This window comes from Cetorhinus maximus, chromosome 9 (assembly GCF_964194155.1).
Source record: "Cetorhinus maximus chromosome 9, sCetMax3.hap1.1, whole genome shotgun sequence".
NCBI lineage: Eukaryota > Metazoa > Chordata > Chondrichthyes > Lamniformes > Cetorhinidae > Cetorhinus > Cetorhinus maximus.
The window spans coordinates 94,647,881-94,674,831 of NC_135887.1; the positions used below are offsets into that span (position 1 = coordinate 94,647,881).

Consider the following 26,951-nt stretch of genomic DNA (forward strand, 5'->3'; position numbering starts at 1 on the left):
ATTTATACTTTACACTGCCCCTTAAGTAGACATTCAATTCTCCTGCTCCTGAGAATTTAATTAAATTATTTTCCTTTCCTAGCTTGGTTGCTTTTAACCATAGAACTGTCTTTCATGGTGAGGTTTTTCCTAGTGATTCTCCCTCTTTTCAAGCTCAGCAAATCTTCCAGTTTTATTCTAAATTCGCACAAATTCGGTCTTTTAAACCTATGCGTGAGCTCCCATCCACTTTCTTGTGTGACGAACCATAGAAACTGGCTACCTCTAACTTCCCGCTCTCTCTTGCACTCTCTCGTTCTCTTTCGGATCCTGCAGACTGACCTGTCTGAGAATTTCAGGGATAACTTCTGGCAGCCTGTAACCTGATCTTACAAATATGAAATGGCTTCCTATGGACCCTTCCCCATTCAAATCACATCTCCATGGCAGAGTTAATCACATAGATCTTGTATCCAGGTAGAAATGCTAATTAGCCATCCTTTATATGCCCAACTCCATTCTATCTTAAAACAAAAGAGACAATGAAAGTATAACCGTTTACAAAACCTGACATTTTCAACATCTTCCCTGGGACTTTTCAGGCTAAGGCCTGAATTTTCGCAATGACAGAGAGCTTCCATCATTGCAAAAATGGCAGGGGAGGCTGAAATATGGAAGTTCTGCCCCGAACATGGCACCTACCATTTTTGCTGGGGCAGAATGGGTAGGGTCAGGATTTGCACGTGCGCATTTCGTGCAGGCAGCTGCCCATATAAAACAGCAGCTGCTTCCAGGCATGCCTAATTTGCATTAATCGGGAAAGAAAACATGATGTGCGCAGATTAGATCTGGTAGGAGCAAGTCTAAACTTTGCAGAGTCCTTTGGAGGCAGAGTCCTTTTGGATATAGTCCCAGGACACGCTTGGGAGAAATAAGCTCCCCTTTGGGAAAGGTAAACGGTGCCCTTTGGGAGAGGTATGATGCCCTTTGGGATTGTTAAAAGTGGACATGAATGTGTGCATAAATTCACTGGAACTGTCAAAACTCTCAAAGTATCAAAAGCAACTGTCAGGGCATTTAAAACTTTTTCCCTTTAAATCTTTGAAAAAACTCTGTGAAGTGTTTAAAAAAAACATTGCTTGCTATTCACTCTATCTGTCTTTACTGGATTTGTGCTTATTGACTAATAACACAGCCCTCCATTTTCATAGTGGGTTGCCTTCCATTTCGCAGTTTGATTGACAGCTACATGTGGTGAAAGATTCTTTGAAGTGGGTGTATGAATTCCAATGCTTGTTTTTGTAAGTGATTATGTAGTGAAAGAATGTAAATGTAGTGAATGGATTTTTATGAGTGTGTTTTTATTACAAAAAAACTAACTCTGCAATAGATGGTTAGAACTTTATTTCATTTAATCTCAGCATGGCTCCTGAGGTCTGCCCATGGTGGATACAGAGTGAGTTGGCATGTTAGATGTAAGGGTGATGGGTAGAGGGGTATGGGTTGCCATGGATTGCCTGAGGGTTTATGGGGGTTTCTAGTGAGGCATAGCTCATCAAGGAGGTATGAAGGGTTATGGGGGTGTGTAGAGGGCAAGAGGCAGCATGGATTGGCATAAATGGTGCATGGGGAGTGTGTGGGGTTTGTGAAGGGTGAGTACTGCAGGGCTGTTTTTTGTTTTATTGGTTTTCTAAAAATCTTTGACAAAGTACCAGTGCACCAAGGTGGGCCTTCTGCCCAAACCTTCTCCACACCCAGCAGCCTCCACACTCTTTCTGGAGTTGCCCACCATGACACCCATAGAACCCCACCATCCTGGAGTGAAAATCCCAATTTCCGGGGCACTTTCTCCTAGGTCAGGCTTGTGGAGCCGCAAATTGTCCCGACTCTGTACTCTAGACCTGAGAGAGAAAATCCAAGCCGAACAGGCGATCCACTGTCAGCACAGGTGTTTCTGCCATTCTCTGGAAGTGTGAAAACCTTGCACCATCTTCCCAGGGAAATAACCTGCCCTGTCACCGCACACTTCTCCCCCACCCACTCTGCTTTAATCTTTGACAATCTAGCAACCCAGGTTTACAGTCATCAGAACAGGTCACATGACCCCATTCTTTCCTCCAATTTACCCTAAATTAAAAACACAGTCCTAAAACATAACCATCTTACAAAACCTCATAATTGTAGCAAGGAAGTGAAATGAAGCTTTAGGGGTGCATTTGGGGTTAAGAAAGAAAATTAAGTAGAAGGCAACATTTAAAAAGAAAACTTTTTAAATAGCTGCAACATTTTACATAGGAACATGGGTACATAGGACTTAGAAGCAGGAGTTAGGCCATTTGGCCCTTCGAGTCTGCTCTGCCATTCAATGTAATCATGGCTGATCTGTTTGTGCTCACAGCTCCACTTTCCTGTCAGCCCTCCACCACCCTTGACTCCCTTGATATTAAAAATCTATCCACCTCAATCTTGAATAAATTTAAAGACCTAGCCTCCACTACTTTTTGGGGAAGAGAATTCCACAGACTAATGACCCTCTGAGAAAAAAAAATCTCCTCATCTCTGTCTTATTCTTGAATTATGTCCCCTAGTTTTAGTCTCCCCCACAAGAGAAAACATCTTCTCAGTATCCACCCTATCAAGTCCCCTATATGTTTCAGTAAGATCACTTCTCATTCTTATAAACTCCAATGGGTATAGGCCCAACCTGTTCAACCTTTCTTCCTAGGATAAGCCCTACATTGGAGCTGAGTAAGCCTTCTCTAAAGCAGTTATACCCTTTTTCATATATGGAGACCAAAACTGTACACAGCACTTCAGATGTTATCTCACCAAGGCCCTTTACAGCTGCAGCAAAACTTCCCACTTTTATATTCCATTCTCCTTGCAATAAATGCCAACATTCCATTTGCTTTCCTAATCACTTGCTGTACCTGCATACTAACTTTGTGATTCATGTACCAGGACAGCCAGATCCTTCTGTACCACTGAGTTCTGCAATCTTTCTCCATTTAAGTAGTTTACTACTTTTCTATTCTTCCTGCCAAAATGAAGAAGTTCACTTTTCGCCTCGTTATACTCCAAATATCAAATTTTTGCCCACTCACTTAGCCTGTCTAATACATTTGCAGACTCTCTACCTTTTCTTGACAACTTACATTTTACCTATCTTGGTGTCATCGGCAAACTTAGCTACAATACATGTGGTCATTTCATTCAAGTCATTGATATAGATTGTAAAAAGCTGAGGCCCCAGCACCGATCCCTGTGGCATTCTACTAGTTACAGCTTGCCAACCCAAAAAAGACACATTTATCTCCACTCTCTTCTTCCTGTTAGCTAACCAATTTTTTATCCATGCTAATTTGTTACCCCCTACACCATGTGATCTTATCTTGTGTAGTAATCTTTGATGTGGTACCTTATCAAATGCCTTTTGGAAATCTAAGTACATCACATCTACTTGTTCTCCTTTATCCCCCTTGAATGTTACTCCATCAAAAACTCTAATAGATTATTTAAACACGATTTCTCTTTCATAAAGCCATGTTTGCTCTGCCTGATCACATTGTGATTTTCTAAGTACCCTGTTATAACCTCCTTAATAATGGATTTAAGCACTTTCCCTTTGACAGATGTTAGGCTAACTCGCCTATAGTTTCCTGCTTTCTGCCTCCCTCCTTTCTTGAATAGCTGTTTTCCAAACTGCTGGGACGTTTCCAGATTCTAAGGAATTTTGGAAGATTAAAACCAATGCATCTACTATCTTGACCACCACTTCTTTTACGACCCCATCCAGTCCTGGGGGCTTGTCAGCCTTTAGGTCTAATAGTTTTCCCAGCACCTTTCCCATGGTGACTGTGATTGTTTTAAGGTAACCGCTCACCACAAATTCTGAGATGAGCTATTGTAACTAATTGAACAACAAAGTGCCTGTCACACACATGTGAGCTGATCTTACTGCTACCTATATGAACATGCATATGAATGTACGAATTAGGAGCCAGAGTAAGCCATTCGCTCCTTTGAGCCTGCTCTGCCATTCAATAAGATCTGATCTGATTTTAACCTCAACTTCACATCCCTGCCTACCCCTGATAACCTTTCATCCTCTTGCTTATCAAGAATCTATCTACCTCTGCCTAAAAGATATTCAAGGACTCTGCCTCAACCACCTTTTGAGGAAGAGAATTCCAAAGTCCCACTGTAATGACTTGATATACCGGACAGGTTTCTACTTGAAGCAGATAACTTTATTAAAGAGAGCTTTTCAGAAGCTACATGCTTGAACCAGGCCCACGACTAGAAAGCCACGGCCCCTGGATTACTCGTGCTTGGAATTCATTGGTTGGAGTCTCCAAGAACAATCACATGACCCCTGATAGGCAGTAGGAAAGACTATACCTTCAATTACTGCACTCACAAACCTCTGAGAGAAAAAGATTTCCTTATCTCTGTCTGAAATGGGCGACCCCTTATTTTGAAACAGTGACCTTGAGTTCTAGATTCCTCCACAAGAGGAAACATCCTTTCCATATCCACCCTGTCAAGTCCCCTCAGTATCTTATAAGTTTCAATCAAGTCGCTGCTTACTCTTCTAAACTCTAGCGGATACAAGCCTAGCCTGCCCAGCCTTTCCTCATAACACAACCTGCTCATTCCAGGTATTAACCTAGTAAACCTCCTTTGAACTGTTTTGAATGCATTTACATCTTTCATCAAATAAGGAGACCAATATTGTACACAGATGTGGTCTCACCAATGCCCTGTATAACTGAAGCATAACCTCCCTACTTTTGTATTCAATTCCCCTTGTAATAAGCGATATTATTGTATTAGCTTTGCTAATTACTTCCTGCACCTGCATACTAACCTTTTGCAATTCATGCACTAGGACATCTGGATCCCTCTGCATGTCAGGGCATTGCAATCCCTCATTGTTTAGATAATATGGCACTTTGTTATTCGTCCTGCCAAAATGGACAACCTCATATTTTTCTACATAATACTCCATTTGTCAGATCTTTGTCCACTCACCTAGCATATCTATATCATTTTGTAGCCTCCTTATATCCTTTTCACAACTTACTTTCCCACCTATCTTTGTGTCGTCAGCAAATTTAGCAACCATACCATTGGTCCCTCCAATTAATAGATTATATAATTACTGAATCTCCAAAAAGATTGGCTTTGGAAGAATACAAATTCACCAGAATTATACCAGGATTTAAAGGGTTAAATACGAAGACAGTTTATATTTCCTTGAATTTAGAAGGTTGAGGTGTTTAAAATGGCAAAGCAGTTTGATTGGGTAAACACAATAAACTATTATCTCTTATGGGGAATGCAGAAGAAGATGGCAAAATCTTAAATTAGAATTGGGATGCCTCACAGTGAAATCAGGAAGCACTGTTGCATACAAAGTATAATGGAAATGTAGCAATTGGTCCCCAAAAGGTTATAGAGACATAGGGAAATAGGAACACAGGACCAAGAGAGGACCATTCAGCCCCTCAAGCTTGTTCTCCCATTTAATGAGATCACAGCTCATCTGTGACCTAATCCCACATACCTACCTTTGGTCCACAGAATTCTTCCAGTCAGGTAGCCAATATTTTTCCCTCTACCAATGCCACTAAAGAGATTAATCTGGCTATTCATTCATTTGCTATTCATGGGGCTTTTCTGAGGAGAACTTGGCTGCCATGATTACTTACACAATAACAGTGACTTCAATGCAAGATATGGTAATTAATTACCATAACATTCCTTGAGACATCCTGGGGATATACAAGAGGTTATGTAGGCGTAGGTTAATTTTCTTTCCCAGATAAATTTATTTTTAAGATAAAGTTGGTTAGTTAGCAAAGTAAATGTAGCAAGCAGTAAAAGCAGCTTTTACGAACAGTAGAGCATTAGCTTGCATTTTTACGGTGACCAAATATGACTCTGAACTAATTGCTAGTTATTAGTTTCAAGCTATTATTTCACAGCTGTATTAATTTAGTTTTTACTATGATGAATAGTTACACCCAACAATAAATATTCAGTGATCTTATAATTTAAGTGTCTAATTTATTTTCCCTTCTCCTTCCTACATATGCATGGCTGTATGAAATGGAATTATTTTATTCTCTCCCGTATTGCAAATGCACGTTGATAGATATGATGCCTCCCTTTCTCTCTCTCCAACTGTCTGTTGTTGGTGTTTCTCTCTTCTCTCCTTCTGCTTCTATCTCTGTCTCTCCTTTTCCATTCTTTCTTTCCCTGACTCTTTTTGCTCCCTCTTATCCATCTCAGGTTGTTTTGTCTTTTCTTTTGTCCAAGTGGAAGCTACCATTTGCTGTAATTTGTATTTGGAATGTGCTGGCAGAAACAGAAGCTCCATTCCCAGCCTCTTCCTCTGTGTCCTCACATTCAACGCATAACCCACCCCTTTCATCGTCACAGTAGCTCTTCCCTTTCCCATCACCTCTTCCCTCTCATCTGTACCCAACTCTCCCCCTTTGAATTGCCATTATATCCTGCCACCATCTTGTTTTACTTTCACTCACCTCATCCTTAACTCTCCATCAACTTGCCCATATCTCACTTGTTCCCCCAAATTGCAGGGGAAAAGAGGTGCCCTCACCTTCAACCAGTTTTCCTTTTCCTCTTCCCTTTAATGTTCTCTTCCTATCTGTTTTCCACAAAGAATCCTTTTTGTTTTCAAAATTCAACTTACCTTAAACAAAACAAATTTGAATGTGAACAGACCAGTGATGGAACCTGCTGGAACCTTCCTGGTCTGTGTGGTTCGGGTGTCATCAGCAGGACCACTGGGAGAACATGAAAAGCAAAAACTTCCTACAAACTATGAGAAAGTAAAAACAAGGAAGGATGTAGTCAAATGATCACACTGAAGAGTGACCCAAATACCTGTAAGAAAATTGTTATTTTTTAGGATTACAGAATTTGGGCCAGCGACTCCAAAGTAGCTGAGATATGATACATTGCAAACAATCAGTTTTGTTCTGAGTTAGTACTCCAATTTCCTTTGAACCTTTTTTTCAGCTTGGAGATGAGATTGTTCGGATAAATGGCTACTCAATAGTATCTTGCACCCACGAGGAAGTGATAAACCTTATCCGTACTAAAAAGACTGTCTCTCTGAAAGTCAGACGTAAGTGTGTAAACTTTTATAATCTGGCTGATTCAGCTACTGCATAGTATTTAATCACATCTTATATAGTTTGTATGATGTGCATTTCCTAATCTGATGTTTAAATATTAACTCTTGATGAGCTTGTAATTATAAATCTATATATAAAGCTGATAAATTGATTCGGCACCATTTTGCTAAAATTTTTTTTTATTTGGTAGGTTATTGTTGTTGAGAGATTATGCCAACCTTACTTATTGTTTTTGTAAGATGTGTGTAGTTCAGTAGGTCTCATGAAGAGATTGTGAGCAATATACAGTTTAACAATAAGTGTTTATTAGCTATTTGTAACTGTGTATGTATACATATATATATATACATATATACACACACATAGTATAAAGTCTCAGCATGGAGTTGTCTCCATGCTTGCCTCTACACATGTCTCTGTCTAGTACAATACTGCCCTCTAGACTAGGGTCATGTTTTCCTTTACATCATACTGTGAGCAGTACTGTTCCCAGTCCCACGTTAACCCTTTCTATGCCAGATCCTTATACTACACCTCCCCCTAGTCTTTATCCAACAATGCATTCCTGTTTACCCAACATATTTACATTATTTCCACTACTCGCTTCTCCCCCCTGCTAGTCCCTGTGTTTACAGGTTCAGGCAGTCTGGTTGATTTATAATTCTTTCAGATTCTGTCTTTACAACAGTTGGAGGAGTGGTACACTCTGTTGTACTGGGTAAACCCTGATGAATAGGAGGTTGTTTTAAATGTGGTCATTAAGGCATTTGATCTTAATTCTTTTTTTTCCATTCTTTGGTGTTGAACCACTCTTTCTCAACTCTCCTATTCTCAACTATTGTGATTCATTTAACCTGTTCCTTATGGGAAGAACAAACTCGCAGCTCATCTATAGTGCTCATTCTGTTTTTCTTCCTATGCGTGGTTTGCACTGATGCATGTGGGAGTTGACGTTTCCAGAATGGGACCTTCATTCCCACTCGTTTCACAAATTTTGCCAAAAATTTGATTATTCTCTTATTTTCCAGTTGCTTTTTGAGTTTAAGAACCTTTTCATTCAGCTCAGCAACAACTCTGGTAAGTTCAGTTGTCGTTGTTTCAGAGTTATCTGTGCAACCTTTAACTTCACCTGGAAATTCAGTTCTTTTTGGAATGCTTCTTCAATTGTCACAGACTACTCCTTAGGCTCTTTCAATTCGTTCATTAGATTTTCAATCTATTTCATAGAATTTTCCTCATCTGCCTTCAAAGTCTGGGTTTGCCCTTCCATACTGTGCACCTCATCCTTCATGTTGTCTAGACTGGATCAAAGTTCAAGACTTTATTCAGATTTGGTTGTTAATTCTGCTTTCAAGCAACTCTTCTGATGCATCAGCAATTCTTCCCCCTGTTCCAAGCATTCTCCGCAATGCTTACTAGGGACTTCTGATACTTGAAGTTCATCAAGTTTTATTTGAAGATCTACCTTTGTTGAATTTGTTTCTGTAATGTTATCATTTATGTGTTTCAAGTCCTCGTGCTGGTGTTCTAATTCCTGTGAATGACATTCCAATGTTCTCATCAGTCATCGTATTTCCTTTGTGTATCATTTTTTGTACGTGGTAGTTGGTTCTCTACACTGATCAGCTTTTCTTAGCGGAGCATGATTCTTCTGCACTATCCTTCAAGCTCACATTTTGTAATTGCACTTCTGCCCATTGTTTCTGAGGCTCTTCACGGTCTTTTGTGAGAACTTCTACTTTGTCTTGCCACCCTAGGTTCTTGATTTCCATTTGAGCCATTTCATTTCTAAACAACTCAATGGTTCTCAGTAAGTTTGAGGTATCTGGTGTTTTTCCTTTTCATTCCTTGGTCTTTAGCTCCAAATTTACATTTTCTGATCTTGCTTCCATCTCTTCTTTGCAGTTTGGAACTCTATTCCTTTTCCTTCAATCATAGTCAGGTGGTTCAGCAATGCCACTTGCTCTTGCAGTTTGGGTAATGTGCTGGGGTTTTTAAAAAATATTTATTTTCAAGACTTCCAGAATGTTCTCTGCTTCTCTGGCTCCTTTATGTGGTTGACATTGGAATTGTCTTTTTCCCTTTACTGGGGGTTTTCTGTCCCTCTTTTTAAGCTCTGTGCGCTCCATAACTTGAAGGTTCAAGCATTTGTCAAAGTCTTTTAATATTTCTTCAAAGCTGGTTGAGGATTCATCAATGCACTGCATTGGGAATACTTTATCAGCAAGTGCACCAAACAAGTATTAAAAGCATATTGACCTGGACTACTTCTGATGTCCTTCTGAGATCTGATCTGCTCCAGTAATTTAAAAATGTTCTTCTCCAGGCCACCCATTTCTGCATTAGGTTACCCATTTCTGCGTTAGGTTTGGCCCTTTCTTGAGTCCAAACTGACCTGGTAAGGTAGATTTTTGAACCATGGTTATTTAAAATTAAAAATGTGTCTAGCTTTAAGTGCTGTTAGGAAATCCAAGATGGTGCTGCTATGAGCTTCTTCTCAATGAGGTTTACTGCACTTATAAGTTTTGGCAGGCTCCTGCAGTAATGGCAGTTGCAGTTTTTGTGTTTTAATTTTTTTTAGCAGCAACTCCCTGGATTTACCTTTTATTGAGTCTTCCTCGCAGTATCTAAGCATTTTCAGGTCGTGAAACCATCGATTCCTGGCTTTTGATGGGTCCTTTAACCCAATTATTTTAGTCACACTTTTATTTCCATCAGAGCGAATTCAACTGCCACATGTTAGAGCACCAACTCTGGCTGTTCATGGTGCATTTTAAAGCAATTCTGACATCTGTTGACTTAAAGGCTTTTGTAAAATCATTCTGGCCAGGAACTTAATTTTTTTTAGCTCACTGCTGCTAGATCTTCTGACTCTGCACTTTCTGGGTATTGATGGAGTCTTCTGCTTCAGTGCGCAGCTTTATTTCTGCCTTCTGTTTCCAATCTTGCTTTGGAGCTTTTCTCTGTCGACCTGCTTCTGCACCTCCACTTCTGGTGCTTTTTGTCAGGTCAGAATGCTACTTTTCAATCTTCCAGGTTTTAAATTTATTCCCCAGCTTCTGTGAGGTTCTGGATTGTTCTCATAGCTGCCGTCATGTTGTAAGATGTGTGTAGTTTGATAGGTCTTGTGAAGAGGTTTCTGAGTCTTGTATTATTTAACAGTAAGTATTTATTAACTACTTTGTAACTATATACATATATACAGTATAAGGTCTAAGCTAGGAGGTGTCTCCATGCTTGCCTCTTTACACATTGACTTATATGACTGCCCTCTAGACTGAGGTCACGTGTTGCTTTACATCACATTGTGAGCAGTACTGTTCCCTGTCCCATGTTAAGCCTTCCTATGCCAGACCCTTATACTACAATTGTCACTGTAGAATATTCAGAGAGTGGTGTGATGTTGATGTGCACCCATAGTTAGTTGTGTGTTGAGCATTTTTTTCAAATGCACTTCTGTGCAGTTGCTAAATGGAAGTCATGCATTTTCCCATAGAAAGGAACCTGCAGGAGCAACACTTATTTTAAAACTATAGGTCCTATAGTTCTAATAAAGCTCTGTTATTTGGAGGCTGGAATAGCCCCTAATTCTAATCGCATTCTCTTGCTGTAAATCAAAAACAAAAGATAAGGAGCAACAAATGAGCTAAAATATGACTATGAGTTTGAATATTCCATCATTCCTAATATTTTCTTTTAAATGCTTAGGAATTTGTTATTAGTGATAGTTCAGGAAACGTTTATCATGCTTTTGTTTCTTTCAGATGTTGGAATGATTCCTGTCAAAAGGTGAGAGGGTGCCTTTTTTTCAAAACCACTAAGTCAAAAAATGTCTGAATATCTGTGGACAGTACATAGATAAATATATTTACATTGATTTAATACACAGAATAGATGCAAACAACTTCAGCGTATCTAGACTAAATGTAACTGCTTGGAAAATAAGAAGAAAATATTTATTGGTATACATGTAACACATAAAAGCAGTTCATTCTATTTTCTCTGTTTGACTGGGTTTATTGGATTAGAATTTGTTGGTCACGATGTCATTTAATAATGTGATGGAACCTCTTCTGTCAGCAGATGTTGTTGACAATTTGTATGTGTAAAATTTTTTCTTTCAAGATTGATCTTGAAGTTATTTTTGTATCAGTGTGGCTCAGTTGGTAACATTCTGTCCTCTGAGTCAGAAAGTTATGCGTTCAAACACATCTAAGGATTTGAGCACATTATCAGGCTAGTACTTCAGTGCATTGTATGAGGTGCCATTTTTCCAATGATGTTCAATTGAGGTCCGATCTGGTGAGTGACATAATCTGAAGAAGAATAGGGCACTTTTGTGTTGTCCTGACCAATTTGATTAATCGCTGGCAAAACAGATTATCTGGTCATTCATTTGCTGATTACAGGAACTTGCTGCATGTAAATTGAATGCCAGATTTACATATATAATGTAATGACTTATGTACTTTGGGAAAAGCTTATATTTTCTTTTTGTGAAATGTCCCCTGTGAACTGGGGAGTATTCTGAAAGAGGGTTAATTGGTTTCCTGATTATGACCTCATTAGGTTCCAAGAAATGTCCACGTGACTTGAAGTTGCCATGGGGATGAAAAGCTATTTATCAAATGGACACTTGGATAATAATGATCAGATTGGGCACAGTCACCATAGATTTATGAATGGGAAATCATGTTTGATGAAACTGTTGGAGTTTTTTTAAGGGTGTTACCAACAGAATTGATAAAGGGGGGGTTGGTGGATGTAGTGTGCTTGGATTTTCAGAAGGCTTTTGATAAAGTCCCCCCCCTCCCCCCCAACCCCAGAGGTTGGTTAGCAAAATTAAAGCACATGGGAAAGGAGGTAATATATTAGCATGGATTAAGGATTGGCTAACAGGCAGAAAAAGGCCATTCTTACGTTGGCAGGCTATGATTAGCGGGGTACTGCAAGGATCAGGGCCCCATCTTTTCATAATGTATATATCAATGATTTGGATGTGAGGGCCAAATGTAATATTTCCAAGTTTTTGGATGATACAAATCTCGGTGGGAGTGTCTGTTGTGAAGAAGATACAAAGTGGCTTGAAGAGGACTTGGACAGCCTTAGTGAGTGGGCAAGAACATGGCAGATGGAATATAAGGTGAAAAATGTGAGGTTATCCACTTCGATAGGAGGAACGGATGTGCAGAGTATTTCTTAAATTGTAAGAGATTAGAAAGTGTAGATATACAAAGGATGTTCACGTCAGTAAGTCACTGAAAGCTAAGATACAGGTGCAACATGCAATTAGGAAAGCTAATGGCATGTTGACCTTCATTGCAAGAGGATTTGAGTACAGGAGTAGTGAAATTTTGCTTCAATTGTTTAGAACCTTGGTCAGACCGCACCTAGAGTACTGTGCAGTTTTGGTCCCCTTACCTTAGGAAGGATATTATTGCTACAGAATGAATGAAATGAAGATTCACCAGACTTGTTCTTGGGATGGCGGGACTGTCTTATGGAGAGAGATTGGGGAAAGTAGGAAAGTAGTATTCTCTAAAGTTTCGAAGAATGAGAGGTGATCTCACTGAAACCTACAAAATGCTTAAAGGGATAGACCGAGTAGATGCAGGTAAAATGCTCCCCCTGTTTGGGAAGTCTAGAACCAGGGAACACAATTTCAAAATAAAGGGAAGCCACTTAGGACCAAGATGAGAATGTTTTTTACTCAGAGGGTGTGAATCTTTGAAATTCTCTACCCCAGAAGGCTGTGGAAGCTCAGTCATTGAGTATGTTTAAAGCAGAGATTTTTAAATATCAATGACATAAAGAGATATGGGGATAGTGTGGGAAAAAGGCATTGAAGTGGATGATCAGCCATGATCACATTGAATGGCAGAGCAGGTTCTACAGGTTGAATGGCCTACTCCTGCTCCTATGTTCCTAAGAAGCAAAAAAGTAAATTGAATGTGAATTGCTGTGCTGGTATTCCAGTCTGCCTGATGGTAGGCATTTCAGAAAACACAGAATTTGTGTGTGAATGGAAGCAAGCAAGGCTCTCCATGAGTGGATCACTTTCCTGCCTGGCAGTTCAGGAACACATCTTGGTGTTGAAGCAGCTGTCTGAGAATAGAGCAGAGACTGTGTTACTGTGTGTGTTATATGGTTAGAAAGGACAGAGCTGAAGATAGGAAGAGCAGGGATTATGGATCGGACAAGACCCATTGCTGCTATTTCAATGTTGCCAGAGCCAACTATAGCATTTTAAGGGATCAGAGAATGGAGTATCTGGGGATTCTGTGCCATCAGGACTGTTGTGAACTGAGAGAGGGTTCGTAGACATACGTCTTGGTTGGTGTTAACGGTATCTGGGGACACGACTGAAATGATTGAGTGAGAAGTGAGAGAGCCAAGTTGGAAAGATTGTGAGGTTGCATATGGTGCCACATTTGTGTGCGAAGTAATGTGAGTGCTTGTAACTACTTGAGGTGTATCTTTGTATCGATTACTTGTGAAACTTACCTTTTTATTTGAAATATCCTTTGCCTGTTAATTAATGTTTAACCTATGTTGCTTTTAGTTGGTTTGTTAGAGTAAACATTTTAAAAAGTGAAATCTTATCCATTGCTTATATTTCCATTGGTGTCATGGGGATTGCTTTCCTTTAATTATTAGTCTCTATGGGGACTGCAAAAATAACAGTGGCTACACTTTAAAAGGTACACCAGTGGCTGCAAAGTGCTTTGGAATTTGCAATTACTTAAGTGCCTTTCACAGTTTAAGAAGTTCCCAAATTGCTTCACAGGCAATGAATTACATTGTAAGGTGTAGTCACCATTGAATTATAAAGTCACACTGCAGCATTTTTGGCCACAACATGGTCCCACAACCGGCAAAGAGACAAACTACTATTTTCTTTGTGAGTGGTGTTGGATGAGAGTGACTATTGAAAGGACAGCAGGAGAGCTCCCTGCCCTTCTTTAATAACATCATAGGCGATTTTCAGCTGAATAGGCAGATGGGGGTGCCAGTTTAATGTCTCACCTGAAAGATGGTACCTCCAGCATTGCAACATTCCCTTAATACTGAACTGAAGTGTCAACCTAGATTACATAGTTATATATTGGAGTAGAACTTTGAGCATGCAACCATCTGACTCTGAAGCATGAGTGCTATCAGTGACGAAGTTAATATTTTTTGGCAAAAGGTACAGAATTTTTCCCAAATGATGGAGTTCCTAAGAATGCAAAATATTGTCAATGCCAACTATGTATGGTACAATTCATTGATCCCAGCTTTTAACAGGCTCTGATATTTGCCTCCATTGAGTGTCCTTTAATTACACTTTCAACTAACACTTCTTCCCTCACAGTCTTAGCAAAGATTGAAAAAATTTGAAATTTGCATTATAACATTGTGGCAGCTAAAACAATTTTTGTCCTTTTACGCAACCACTTATACTTTAAGTGGTCACATTTGGCTAAATTTTAGATCTGCAGCTGCCCCTCTAAGCCACTATGTGGGCTGGCTTTAATGCCAATTATTCAAGTGACCTGATCTTGCAAAGTTGTGCACAGTCAGTTCAATATGCGGTGGGCTGGCAACCAGCCATTACTAACAGATTTTGCTGATACTATAAAATTTTGGTTATGTTATTTATAGCATCTGAAATCTGACATTATACCCTTCAAAATATTTCCTGATATTCTGTTTACTGCTTTCATTTTTTTTTACAGGCATTTCATTTTCCAATGGTTATTACTATCCTTCATGTCTTTGATATGTGATGATGTTTCCACAAGTAAATCATTATTGTTACATACTTGCCTCAGGTTGATAAAATAATTAACTAGTACTAGCTTAATTGCTTGTAAATGCCAATTGCATTCAGTATACATTGAAGGTAAGAAATGAGGAAATCTGAAATTAAGAATTATTTTTGGTTGGAGTAGTTCTGAACCTTACTAGTCTGATTTTCTGGTTTTCCCTTTAATTACTGATAAATTGACAAGACACCAGTGATTTGAGTTGTTCAGTTACTGATAACTTGACAAGAGAGCAATGGTTTATGCTCTTCAATCTCTGATATGACAACACACCAGTGACTTGTCCTTCTGCCACTAACAAGCTGACTTGACAGTTGTGATTAATTGTAGAAAGGCACCAGGCAGATATGAATGACATTTCATTTTTTCTCGTTAGTTCTCCTGAGGACTCTTTGAAATGGCAGTTTGTGGACCAGTTTGTGTCAGACGCTGGGGTAAGCTGTAGATTTTTTTTCAATTGATCTTTGTTCCCCTTCTTTTCATTTGTAGTCATTGATATCTCTTTACCAACTGTCTGCAAATTTGTTTCTATTTTAAATCTAAATTAGTTACACTTGTAATATGTTAAAATAGAGCCATCTTTGTGTTCACAAATGTGAGAAAAGTTCTCACAACTTGGAAGAGCCAGTGATAACTTCATTGGTGTAATGTGCCTGAAAATAAGTCAGTGGCAAGTGTCATTCTATTTGAAGAAGCTGAAATTATATAAAGCACTGAGTAACTGGCATACATCTGGTGGCTCTTTTTCAAGAACAACAATTCTTTTTACTTAGAGTAACTATCATGATTTATAATCTTGATTCATAATTTATAATAAGAGGATTTATAATTATTAAATCAACATATATCCCTAGGAGTTACAAAGTGAAATGATTTTGCAATTAATAATGCTTCGCAGACATCCATTTTTACTAGGTTATAAGTTCAAGCTATACAGTAGTGCGGTGGGAGCAGGCATTTTGCAGGCACGTGGCACCCCACTTTCAATGATGTAATGAACTGAATGCTTGTTATGTTTCTCTATCATCATTCTCAGCATCAAACTCAACTTCTATTTATTTAATAGCTTTAATGCAGCAAAAAGAAAGACTTGCATTTGTATTGTTATGACTGGCCCCCGGGGGAGGTCCCCCAATTTGTTATGATCCTGGATGAGATGCCCCAAATTGTTAACTTCTCAATTAGGACCCCAATTTGTTATGCTCCCAGGTGAGGAGGAATGAGCTGGCTTCCCTTCTTTATTCAACCCCCTCGGTTGGTTGCAACAAGGTTAATTTATCCCTTCCCTCATGGATACCTTTTCCCAATCTAAACGTATTTATGGGCTGAATTTTCCCCCCGTTGGGGGGGATTGTGCGAGGGTGGGTGGGAACGAACGGGAAGCTGATTGGCGCCCCCGATCAGGTCCGCGCTGCCATTTTACGTGGGCGGGCCAATTAAGGGCGCCGACTGCTCCTTGTGTGGGCGGGGGGTGGGGGATTCCCTGAGTCCGGGCCTGCACTCTTAAGAGCACAGAAACCTCCCTGAGGCACAGGAACATGCCCATTAATTTTTAAAATAATTTTTGTATTGAATTTTTAAACACTTCATGAAACCTCATCCCGCCCGTGGATGAGGTTCCATGAAAAATGCAAAGGTCACCTGGGCTCTTCGCCTGCCTGCCATCCTTAAGGTAGGACGGGCAGCTCATTTAATTATATCAATTAGTTTTTAACAGGCCTTAATAGGCCTTTGACAGTTCAGCGGGCGTGCAGCCGAGTTGGCTGTGCGTCCGCCGAACTGAAAATCTAAATGACATGCAGTGACATCGGGACGCCCGCCCGACGTCACCACGTGTCATTTTACACGTCGGCAAGCGGGCCCCACTCCCGCTCGCTGGCCGGAAAATTCTCCCCTATATTTTAGAAGGAGCCAATTTAACCAGGCTTTCTTAAGTAAGAGAAAGAGTAAGTTTATTAGTTATTTTAAAAAAAAACCCAAAAAAAAGAAAAATGCAACACACATACACACAGATCAGAAATGAAAAGTTGAGTTCAAAAATAAAGGTTAATAAAGATATACAATTCAGTCTTTGGCTTGACTGTGATGTGTAGATGGTGAAATATTATGGCCATTAAGTTGGGTGATTCTGGTAGAGCAGACTTTAGCAGATGGTTTGGAGACACCTGGTTCTGCAGGTTAGTTGAAGAAACTGTCATATTTCCTTTTTTGATTGTGGCTTTGCTGACTTGCCGTCCAGCAACAGAAAGAGTAAAAAAAAACCTTTGCCTGCAAGCTGCAAAGGAGTGCCTAGTCGATCATCTTCTGTTATGACTCTCACTAACACACCAGAATGAGAACACACAGATCAAGTCTGTAGCCAGCTTTTTAACCCCTCTCCTTATGTATTCCTGGAAGGGAAAAAAAAACAAACATGTCTTTCGCCCAGAGTCCATTTTCTTTTTACTCAGATCATTTCCATATTCTGAGATATAACTCAATAGGAGATTGTTTCTGCTGAGATGTGGTAATCAATCTCCATTGTTTTCACAACTACAAGAGATTTAAGTTCAATCTTTTGCATTTCATCTCTTCCTCTCAAGTGTCTCTGTCTGAAATAGGCCTTGACACCTTTATAGGTGTGACATTCCATGGCTTCTCTGGACCAGCCAGTCAAGTGTAATCCACAGAGGAATTTTCCAGATAGTGGTGACTTTACATTCTCAGCATGCTTTTGCTTGTATGTCTTTTTGAAAAAAAAACATATCTTCCTTAAAAGTGCAATATGCCCATAAGTAATTTGGGGCTATAATCCACGGTCATGACAGTATAGTGACCTTTGTGTGGCCAATGAAATTATTTTGAAGTATACTCATTGCTATAGTGTAGGAAAGTATGCAGATAGGGAAAAAATGGAAAGCAGATACTTGGGAAAGAATTTGGAGAGATGGCAGAAAACATGGTAAAACGATAGGTTTGACTAAATTTTTGAAGATGATGACAGAAGTATCTAAATACTATCAAAAAAGAGATACAATAGAAAATGCTTCCAACCCAGTTTGCTTTTGTCTCGGAGTTTTAAAGCAACATTCAGGAAGAAGAGGAGACACGGTGAGGCATTTTGTAAATCTTAAGATTTCAGAGGAATATACAGCCCAGAACATTTTTTAGAAATTATTTCTAATGGAATTTTACTGGAATATTGTTTGCTTCCTATTTAAAATGCAACTAAAATCATTAATAGTTTGTTTATTTTAAATTTATTTGCGTGTGTACTGCAAACTAGACTTTAGATTATGGCACCATTTTAATATGAAAAATGCTACATAGATTTTCATTATGCACTCAATGATTTTTTAATTATTCAGTATAAATTAGAGCTCTGTTCCTGGTCACTTTGATGACTTGCTTAAGTGCAAAGAAAAGATTTAGCAAATGGTTGGGTACAGTGTGAGGGACTAAGATCTCACACTGTATATTTATTTTTCTTTTTCATTTATGAAATGTGATCTTGGCTAGGCCAGCATTTATTGTCCGTCCCTAATTGCCCTTGAGAAGGTGATGGTGTGCTGCCTTCTTGAACAGCTGCTGTCCATGTGGTGTAGGTACACCCACAGTGCTGTTTAGGAGGGAGTCCAGGATTTTGACCTGGCGACAGTGAAGGAATGGCGACATATTTATAAATTAGGATGGCGAGTGGCTTGGAGGGGAACTTCCAGGTGGTGGTGTTCCCATGTCTCTGCTGCCCTCATTCTAGATGGTAGCAGTTGTGGTTTTGGAAGGTGCTGCCTAAGGAACCTTGGTGAGTTCCTGCAGTGCATCTTGTAGATGGTACACACTGCTGCCACTGTTTGTTGGTGGTTGTGGGAGTGATTATTTGTAGAAGGGATGCCAATCATGTGGACTGCTTTGTCCTGGATGCTGTTGAGCTTCTTGTGTTGTTGGAATACACTCATCCAGGCAAGTGGAGAGTATTCCATCACACTCCTGACTTGTGCCTTGTAGATGGTGGATGGGCTTTGGGGAGTCAGGAGGTGAGTTACTCACTGCAGAATTCCTAGCCTCTGACCTGCTCTTGTAGCCAAAGTATTTATATGGCTAGTCCAGTTCAGTTTCTGGTCAATGGTAACTCCCAGGATGTTGGTAGTGGGATATTCAGCACTGGTAATGCCATTGAACGTCAAGGGGCGATGGTTAGATTCACCCTTGTTGGAAATGGTCATTGCCTGGCACTTGTGTTGCATGAATGTGACTTGCTACTTGGCAGCCCAAGCCTGGATATTGTCCAGGTCTTGCTGCATTTGGACATGGACTGCTTCAGTATCTGAGGAGTCGCGAATGGTGCTGACCAGTGTGCAATCATCAATGAACATTCCCACTTCTGACCTTACGATGGAAGGAAGGTCATTGATGAAGCAGCTGAAGATGGTTAGGCCTAGGACACTACCCTGAGGAACTCCTGCAGTGATGTCCTGGAGCTGAGATGATTGACCTCCTACAACTATAACCACCTTCCTTTGTGCTAGGTATGCCTCCAACCAGCAGAGAGTTTTCCCCTGATTCCCATTGACTCCAGTTTTGCTAGGGCTCCTTCATGCCACACTTGGTGAAATGCTGCCTTGATGTCACGGGCAGTCACTCTCACCTCAGCACAGGCGGAATACAAACTGAGCATCAGTAAGCAGGTTATTATTAAGCAAGTGCTGCTGGATAGCACTGATAAACCCTTCCATCAATTTACTGATGATTGAGAGTAGACTGATCAAAAGGAGGCACATTGCAGTTTCAGGGAAACTCACGCCTCTTTATCTCTAAGGAGCCAATAACAACCAACTGTGGACTGTACAGCCCAACTTCAAAAAGAGCTATACAAAGCATTTAATAACCTAGGCTGGCCAGAAGAATGCTAAGACAAGAGGTCCCACAACCTTTCTTTGCTCAAATTATATCATACAAAACAATATTTTTCTTTTAAAATATGGAAAGACATTGCATTATCTGGACACTTGTAAGCGGACCAGGAATTTTTTTTAAAAAGGTCATAAGTTCACCTTGGAATTGTTAGCAAGCATGCCTTTTTTAACAAATCACCTGACTGGCATAGTACTTGAGGGAGAAAAGCTATGTGTTTGATTGAACAGCAATCACTTTAATTGATGGGGGGAAGTATCCTGGTAAAGGTAAAGGCTAGTATGCTACTGGAAATCATATGACAGAGACAAGCTTTATGTTTTGAACCTGTTGTTTTGAACTCAGTAGTTTTGAGGAATAAGCCGAATAGGAAGGCTGCCCTAATTTGCACTCTCCCTGCCTTGCCTGAAGTTATCAACTTGCTGCCAGAGAATCCCCCTGAGTATAACCTGTCTGCATTTGGAAACCTGAAAAGCTGAGATGAGGAGAGTTGATCCAGCTCTGTATTCTCCTCCACACCAAAGCTCCATTGCTGAGAACCTCCAGACATCCAATGGGACCAATCTTCACACAAGGAAGCTCCAGATCAACAGCATTGAAACCCTGTGAACTTTATCCTTTATTTTTTAAAGCCTATCCTCCAAACCTATCACTGTAGAGGCCCTATCTGTTTGTCATGTGGGTGAGGGTGCGTGTGCGTGTCCCTCTCTCTCTCTCGATGGTTATACTTCCAGAGCACAATTGTTTGTGTACCAGTTCTTGTAACTTGTTTTTAAAAAATCATTCTGAGTTTATTGAAAGAAACCTGGTTAAAGTCCGTTTTATTCTGGGTGACAGTAGCGAAGGTAAATAATTGGCCATTTTGATGCATTAATTAAACTTTTAAACTAATGCTATGACTTGCAGAGTAGTGGGGCTAGATAAACTGTGCACTCCTCCCATTCCGGTTGTAACATCTTTCAATTCGTAATGGCTGAGACATTCAGCAACCTTCAAAACCTAGCCACACTCCAAATGATGGATACACATCCTTTGTTCGAGAGGTGAGGGTCATGTGATATAGGCCCCTGGCATGTTGAACAAGTTAATATTGCCTTGCTGAACTGAATATCTCAGTCTGCTGTTTTAACATCTGACTAGCAGCCACACACACAAAGGGGCTCTGGTCCATTTTGGATAGTTGGCCCCACCTACCCTGCTTCTATTGGAAGTTCTTTACCATCATCTACAAGGCTGATTCATCTCTGCATGCTTATCTCATCTTGTGAAGTCAACACCAGTTTTCAGCCTGTCAACCTCCGTGAAGGAATAGCTTGTTGGACTTTGATTCTGGAATCCACATGAACAGATATTTATTTTCTCTGTGGTCTCTGTACTGTAAATCCTTCTTTTCCCTATCCCTTTCTTTATTGTCCAATTGTGGAGGTGACGTTGCAAACCCTCTTCCTGCATTTTGAGTGTGTGCAAATAAACCACGCCTTTGAGTTCATTCTATCTCGAGTTTGCTGTGGGGTTATTAATAGAAAGTTGGATCTCACAAAAACATTCAGGGGTTGGGAAATGTAGCACCACTTATAAAGAGGGAAAGAAACCAAAACACCTTTCTGTTTATGGATGGGTGGTGAGAGGTAAAATTAGTTCTGTTTAAATTAACCCTCCTCCTCTCCATAATAATAGAATACTACATGTAGAATAGTTTATACATGCTAGTTGGCACTCTATATAACCATAGCTGACACTGACAGTGACAATGTGGAAGTTGTCTCACTTAGTTCTAGACTAATTCAATTTCATTAATTTCATTTTAACTATCTTTATCTTCTTGTGTGAAGCTTGGTAGTAACATTTGCATGGCTTTTGTAAAAATAAAAATAAATTAAAAAAAAAGAAAATGCAGTAATTCATAGTGTTATATGTGAGCTCTCTCTCCATGAACTATAAAACAATGATCACAAGAAGATCATTGATGAGAAACTCCAATCATGTTTAGAAACTTCTGTTAATTCCAAAGGAATGTTCATTGAAAGTAAGGTACTCATCATATCACATACCTAGCATACCTTATTTACATCAATATCACGAATGTAGATCTGGTTTTGAAATCTAGAAATTTATTGAGAGTTTGTTCCCAATCTTATCTTTTGTAGGATGGGAAAATCAGTGTAGCTGGCCTGGCTTCACTGGGAAGCAAGGAAATAAAGGAAAAAAAGGTGTTTATTAGCTTAGTTGGCACAAAAGGCATGGGTTGCAGGTAAGTCACTATTTTTGTCAATTTTTCAGACAAAAATGTAAAGGTTTGTTATACAGGTTGCACTTTCCACTTTACCATTAACTATTGAAGGCATTTGTTTATTTACTTTCTGGATCTTTCACTCAGTATTCCCTCTTTCCCCTAATGTAGCATTTCTAGTGGTCCAACCCAGAAACCAGGGATCTTTATCAGCAATGTGAAACCAGGCTCTGTATCGGCAGAAGTGGGCTTAGAGGTAAGTGAGTCACATGAACAGAAGTAAAGATTTGGTATTGGCTCTCTTATCTGATAATAAGCTACTAATGTCTAATACTGCTTTTACTTTGGCAATATTTGAAGCAGTGGAAAATGCAAGCTGTTAGGGTTAGAATCCTGCCGTTGACATAAAATTAAGCTTACATCATCTGAACTGAGATATTTTAGAAATACAATAGATTTTGAGTGAGTGAAAGGGAAAGGATGGGAAAGAGAACAAAAGGGAATACCTGTGATAGAATGGAGGGCAAGAGAGATTAAATGACAAAAGATTTCATGGTGCAAAAGCAAAGGGAAGGAAATAGGTCAAATAAAGAAATAAATGATGTTCGAGAGCAGGTGTGGATAGCAGGATAAAAGCTGTATGATCGCAAAGTAAAGGAGTTAAGAAAGAAACAAAAAAAGCCAAACCGGTAAAAACAATTAAACAAAATGTGGGTAGAGTTTATTATCTAAAATGGTTTAACTCCAAGACTACAAGAGGCAGGAGAGGGAGAGGGCACAGTGAGACTACAAGAGGCATGAGAGGTGGAGGGCGCAGCAAGATTACAAGCGGCGTGAGAGGGAGAGAGTGCAGCAAGACTACAAGAGGCGAAAGCGAGAGAGAGAACAGTGAGACTACAAGAAGCAGGAGAGGGACCATAAGACATAGGAGCAAAAGTAGGCCATTTGGCCCATCAAGTCCACTCTGCCATTCAATGAGATCATGGCTGATCTAATAATCCTCAACTCCACCTTCCTGCCTTTTCCCCATAACCCTTGATTCCCTTACCAATTAAAAATTTGTCTATCTTAGTCTTGAATATACTTAATGACCCAGCCTTGAATATACTTAATGACCAAGCCTCTACAGCCTTCTGTGGTAAAGAATTTCACAGGTTGACTACCCACTGAGAGAAGAAATTCCTCCTCATCTCTGTTCAAGTAGGTGTCCCCTTACTCTGAGATTACGCCCTCTGGTCCTAGGCTCTCCCACAAGGGAAAACAACCTCTCAGCGTCTACCTTGTCAAACCCCCTAAGAATCTTATATATTTCAATAATATTCCTTCTCTCATTCTTCTAAACTCCAATGAGTACAGGCCCAACTGACTCAACCTCTCCTCATAAGAAAATCCCTCCATCCCTAGGATCAACCTAGAGAACCTTCCCTGGACTGCCTCCAATGCCAGTGTATCTTTCCTTCGATAAGGGGGCCAAAACTGTTCACAATATTCTAGGTGTGTCTAACTAGTGCCTTGTATAGTTTTAGCAAGACTTTCCTATTTTTACACTCCAGTCTCTTTGAAATAAAGGCCAACATTACATTTACCTTACCGATTACCTGCTGAACTTGTATGCAAGCTTTTTGGGATTCATGCACTGGGTCCCTCAAATCCCTCTGTGCTGCAGCATTCTGCAGTCTTTCTCCATTTAAATAATATTCAGCTCCTCTATTCTTCCTGATAAAGTGCATAACCTCACACTTTCCCACATTATATTCCATCTGCCACATTTTGCCCACGCACTTAACCTGCCTATATCCCTCTGTAGACTCTTTGTATCATTCTCACCACTTGCCTTCCCATCTACTTTTGTGTCATCTGCAAACTTGGTGATAGCACATTCATTTCCCTCATCCAAGTCATTAATATATATTGTAAATAATTGTGGCTCCAGCACTGATCCCTGTGGCACTCCACTAGTTATAGGTTGCCACCCTGAAATTGCCCATCCCACCACCGTATCCCAACTCTCTGTCTCTTATTAGTTTGCCAGTCCTCTATCCATGCTAATATGCTGCCCCCAACACCATGGGCTCTTATCTTATTAAGTAGCCTTATGTGTGGTACCTTGTCGAACACCTTTCTGAAACCTTAATATGTTACAACTACTGGTCCCCCTTTATATATCTTGCTTGGTACCTATTCAAAGAATTCTAATAAATTCGTCAGGCATGATTTCCCCTTCATGAAGCCATGCTGGCTCTGCTTGATAAGATTATGCATTTCTCAATGCTCTGCTACTACATCCTTTGTAATAGACTCCAACATTTTCCCAATGACCAATGTTAACCTAACTGGCCTGTTTTTTGTCTCACTCCCTTTTTGAATAAGAATGTCACATTGGCAGTTTTCCAATCCTCTGGGACTTTTGCAGAATCTGAGGAATCTTGGAAGATTACTATCAGTGCTTCCACTATCTCTGCAGCTACTTCCTTTAATATCCTCGGATGTAACCCATCAGGTCCAAGTGACTTATCGGCCTTTAGCCCTATTAGTTTCCCTAGTACTTTTTCTCTGGTGATAGTTATTATGTTTATTTCCTTCCCCCTTTTGCTCCGTGATTATTTAGTATTTTTGGTATGCTGTTAATGTCTTCTACCTTGAAGACTAATGCAAAGTATATATTCAACTCTTCTGCCATTTCCTGGTACCCCATTATTATTTCCCCAGCCTCATTCTCTAAGGGGCCTATATTGATTTTTGCCTCTATTCCTTTTTATATATTTAAAGAAGCTCTTAATGTCCATTTTTATATTACTTCCTAGTTTACCCTCAAAAGTTTATTTTCTCCCCCTTTATTATTTTTTTGGTCATCTTCTGTTGGTCTTTAAAACTTTCCCAATCCTCTGGCTTACCACTAATCTTTGCCACATTGTATGTGTTTTCTTTCAATTTGATACTATCCTTAACTTGGAAAAACTGAGCAGGTCTGACAGCATCTGAGGAGAGAAAGACAGAATTAGCGTTTCAGGTCCGTATGACCCTTCTTCAAAACTAAAGAGAAGTAATAATGTGGTGAAATATATACTGTTTAAAGGGGGGTGGGGTGGGGGGAGGGGACGGTGCGGAAGAAAAGATCGAAATAGACTAAAAAGTGGGGATAAAACAATGAATGGAAATAAATTTTTAAAATAATAATAGCAGTAGATGGGAAAAATATATATATATAAAAATTGAAAAATAAATATTTGTAAAAGGGGGATCAAAAAGGGGTGAGGATGGAGGTGAGAGTTCATGATCTGAAGTTGTTGAACTCAATGTTAAGTCCGGAAGTCTGTAAAGTGCCTAATCGGAAGATGAGGTACTGTTCCTCCAGTTTGCGTTGAGCTTCACTGGAACATTGCAGCAGGCCAAGGATGGGCATATGGGCATGAGAGCAGGGTGGTGTGTTGAAATGGCAAATGACAGGAAGGTCTGGGTCATGCTTGCGAACAGACCGAAGGTTTTCCGCAAAGCAGTCACCCAGTCTGCGGTTGCTATATGTGGAACATTCCTTGTTCCAGCCCTACTCATGCCCCCTCCCACAACTCTTTCTCCGGTACATCGATGACTGTTTTGGTGTCGCTTCATGCTCTCGTCTGGACCTGGAAAAATTTATCAATTTTGCTTCCAAATTCCACCCCTCCATCACTTTCACATGGCCCATCACTGACACTCCCCTTCCTGGACCTCTCTGTCTCAGTTTCTGGTGATAGGCTGTCCAGCAATATTCATTACAAGCCCATCGACTCCCACAGCTACCTCAACTACAACTCCTCACACCCCGCTTCCTGTAAGGACTCCATCCCATTCTCTCAGTTCCTTCGCCCCCATCGCACCTGCTCCGATGATGCGACTTTCCAAAACAGTGCTTCTGACATGTCTTCCTTCTTCCTTAACTGAGGTTTCCCACCAACGGTGGTTGACAGGGCCCTCAACCGTGTCCAACCCATCTCCCACACCTCTGCCCTCACACCATCCTCTCCCTCCCAGAACCATGATAGGGTCCCCCTTGTCCTCACTTTTCACCCCACCAGCCTCTGCTTTCAAAGGATCATCCTCTGCCATTTCTGCCAACTCCAGCATGATGCCACCACCAAACACATCTTCCTTTCAACCCCACCTCTTGGCATTCCATAGGGACCGTTCCCTCTGGGACACCCTGGTGCACTCCTCAACACCTCAACCCCCTCCCATGGCACCTTATCATTTAATCGCAGAAGGTGCAACACCTGCCCTTTTACTTCCCCCCTCCTCATCGTCCAAGGTCCCAAACACTCCTTTCAAGTGAAGCAGCACTTCACTTACACTTCCTTCAATTTGGTCTGCTGCATTCGCTGTTCCCAATACGGTCTCCTCTACATTGGAGAGACCAAACGCAGACTGGGTGACTTTTTTGCAGAACACCTTTGGTCTGTCCGCAAACATGACCCAAACTTTCCTGTCGCTTACCATTTCAACACACCACCCTGCTCTCATGCCCACATGTCCGTCCTCGGCCTGCTGCAATGTTCCAGTGAAGCTCAACACAAACTGGAGGAACAGCACCTCATCTTCGATTAGGCACTTTACAGCCTTCCGGACTTAACATTGAGTTCAACTCTCTCCTCCATCCTCACCCCTTTTTGATCCCCTTTTTATAAATATTTATTTTTTAAATTTTTATATTTTTCCCCACCTATTTCCATTATTATTGTTCTTTAAATTTGTTTCCATTCATTGTTTTATCCCCACCTTTTAGCCTATTTCGGCCTTTTTTCCCACAGCGTCCCCTCCCCCCCACCCCACCCATACTAGGGCCATCTGTCACTTGCTCATCCTGCTTTCTACTCTTAATGTCACCATTAGCACCCCCTT

At 40.3% G+C, this 26,951-nt stretch overlaps 1 protein-coding gene across 2 annotated transcripts in view; it reads left to right on the forward strand.

Moving 5' to 3' along the window:
* The window catches only part of ush1c (Usher syndrome 1C), a 279,860-nt gene that overhangs the window by 68,419 nt on the left and 184,490 nt on the right, over positions 1 to 26,951 (forward strand). For both annotated transcript variants that reach the window (XM_078549127.1, XM_078549128.1), the window contains exons 5-9: positions 7,030 to 7,138; positions 10,913 to 10,937; positions 15,333 to 15,390; positions 21,994 to 22,097; positions 22,248 to 22,332. In XM_078549127.1, the coding sequence (XP_078405253.1) occupies positions 7,030 to 7,138; positions 10,913 to 10,937; positions 15,333 to 15,390; positions 21,994 to 22,097; positions 22,248 to 22,332 (381 nt within the window). The remainder of the gene's footprint in view (positions 1 to 7,029; positions 7,139 to 10,912; positions 10,938 to 15,332; positions 15,391 to 21,993; positions 22,098 to 22,247; positions 22,333 to 26,951) is intronic.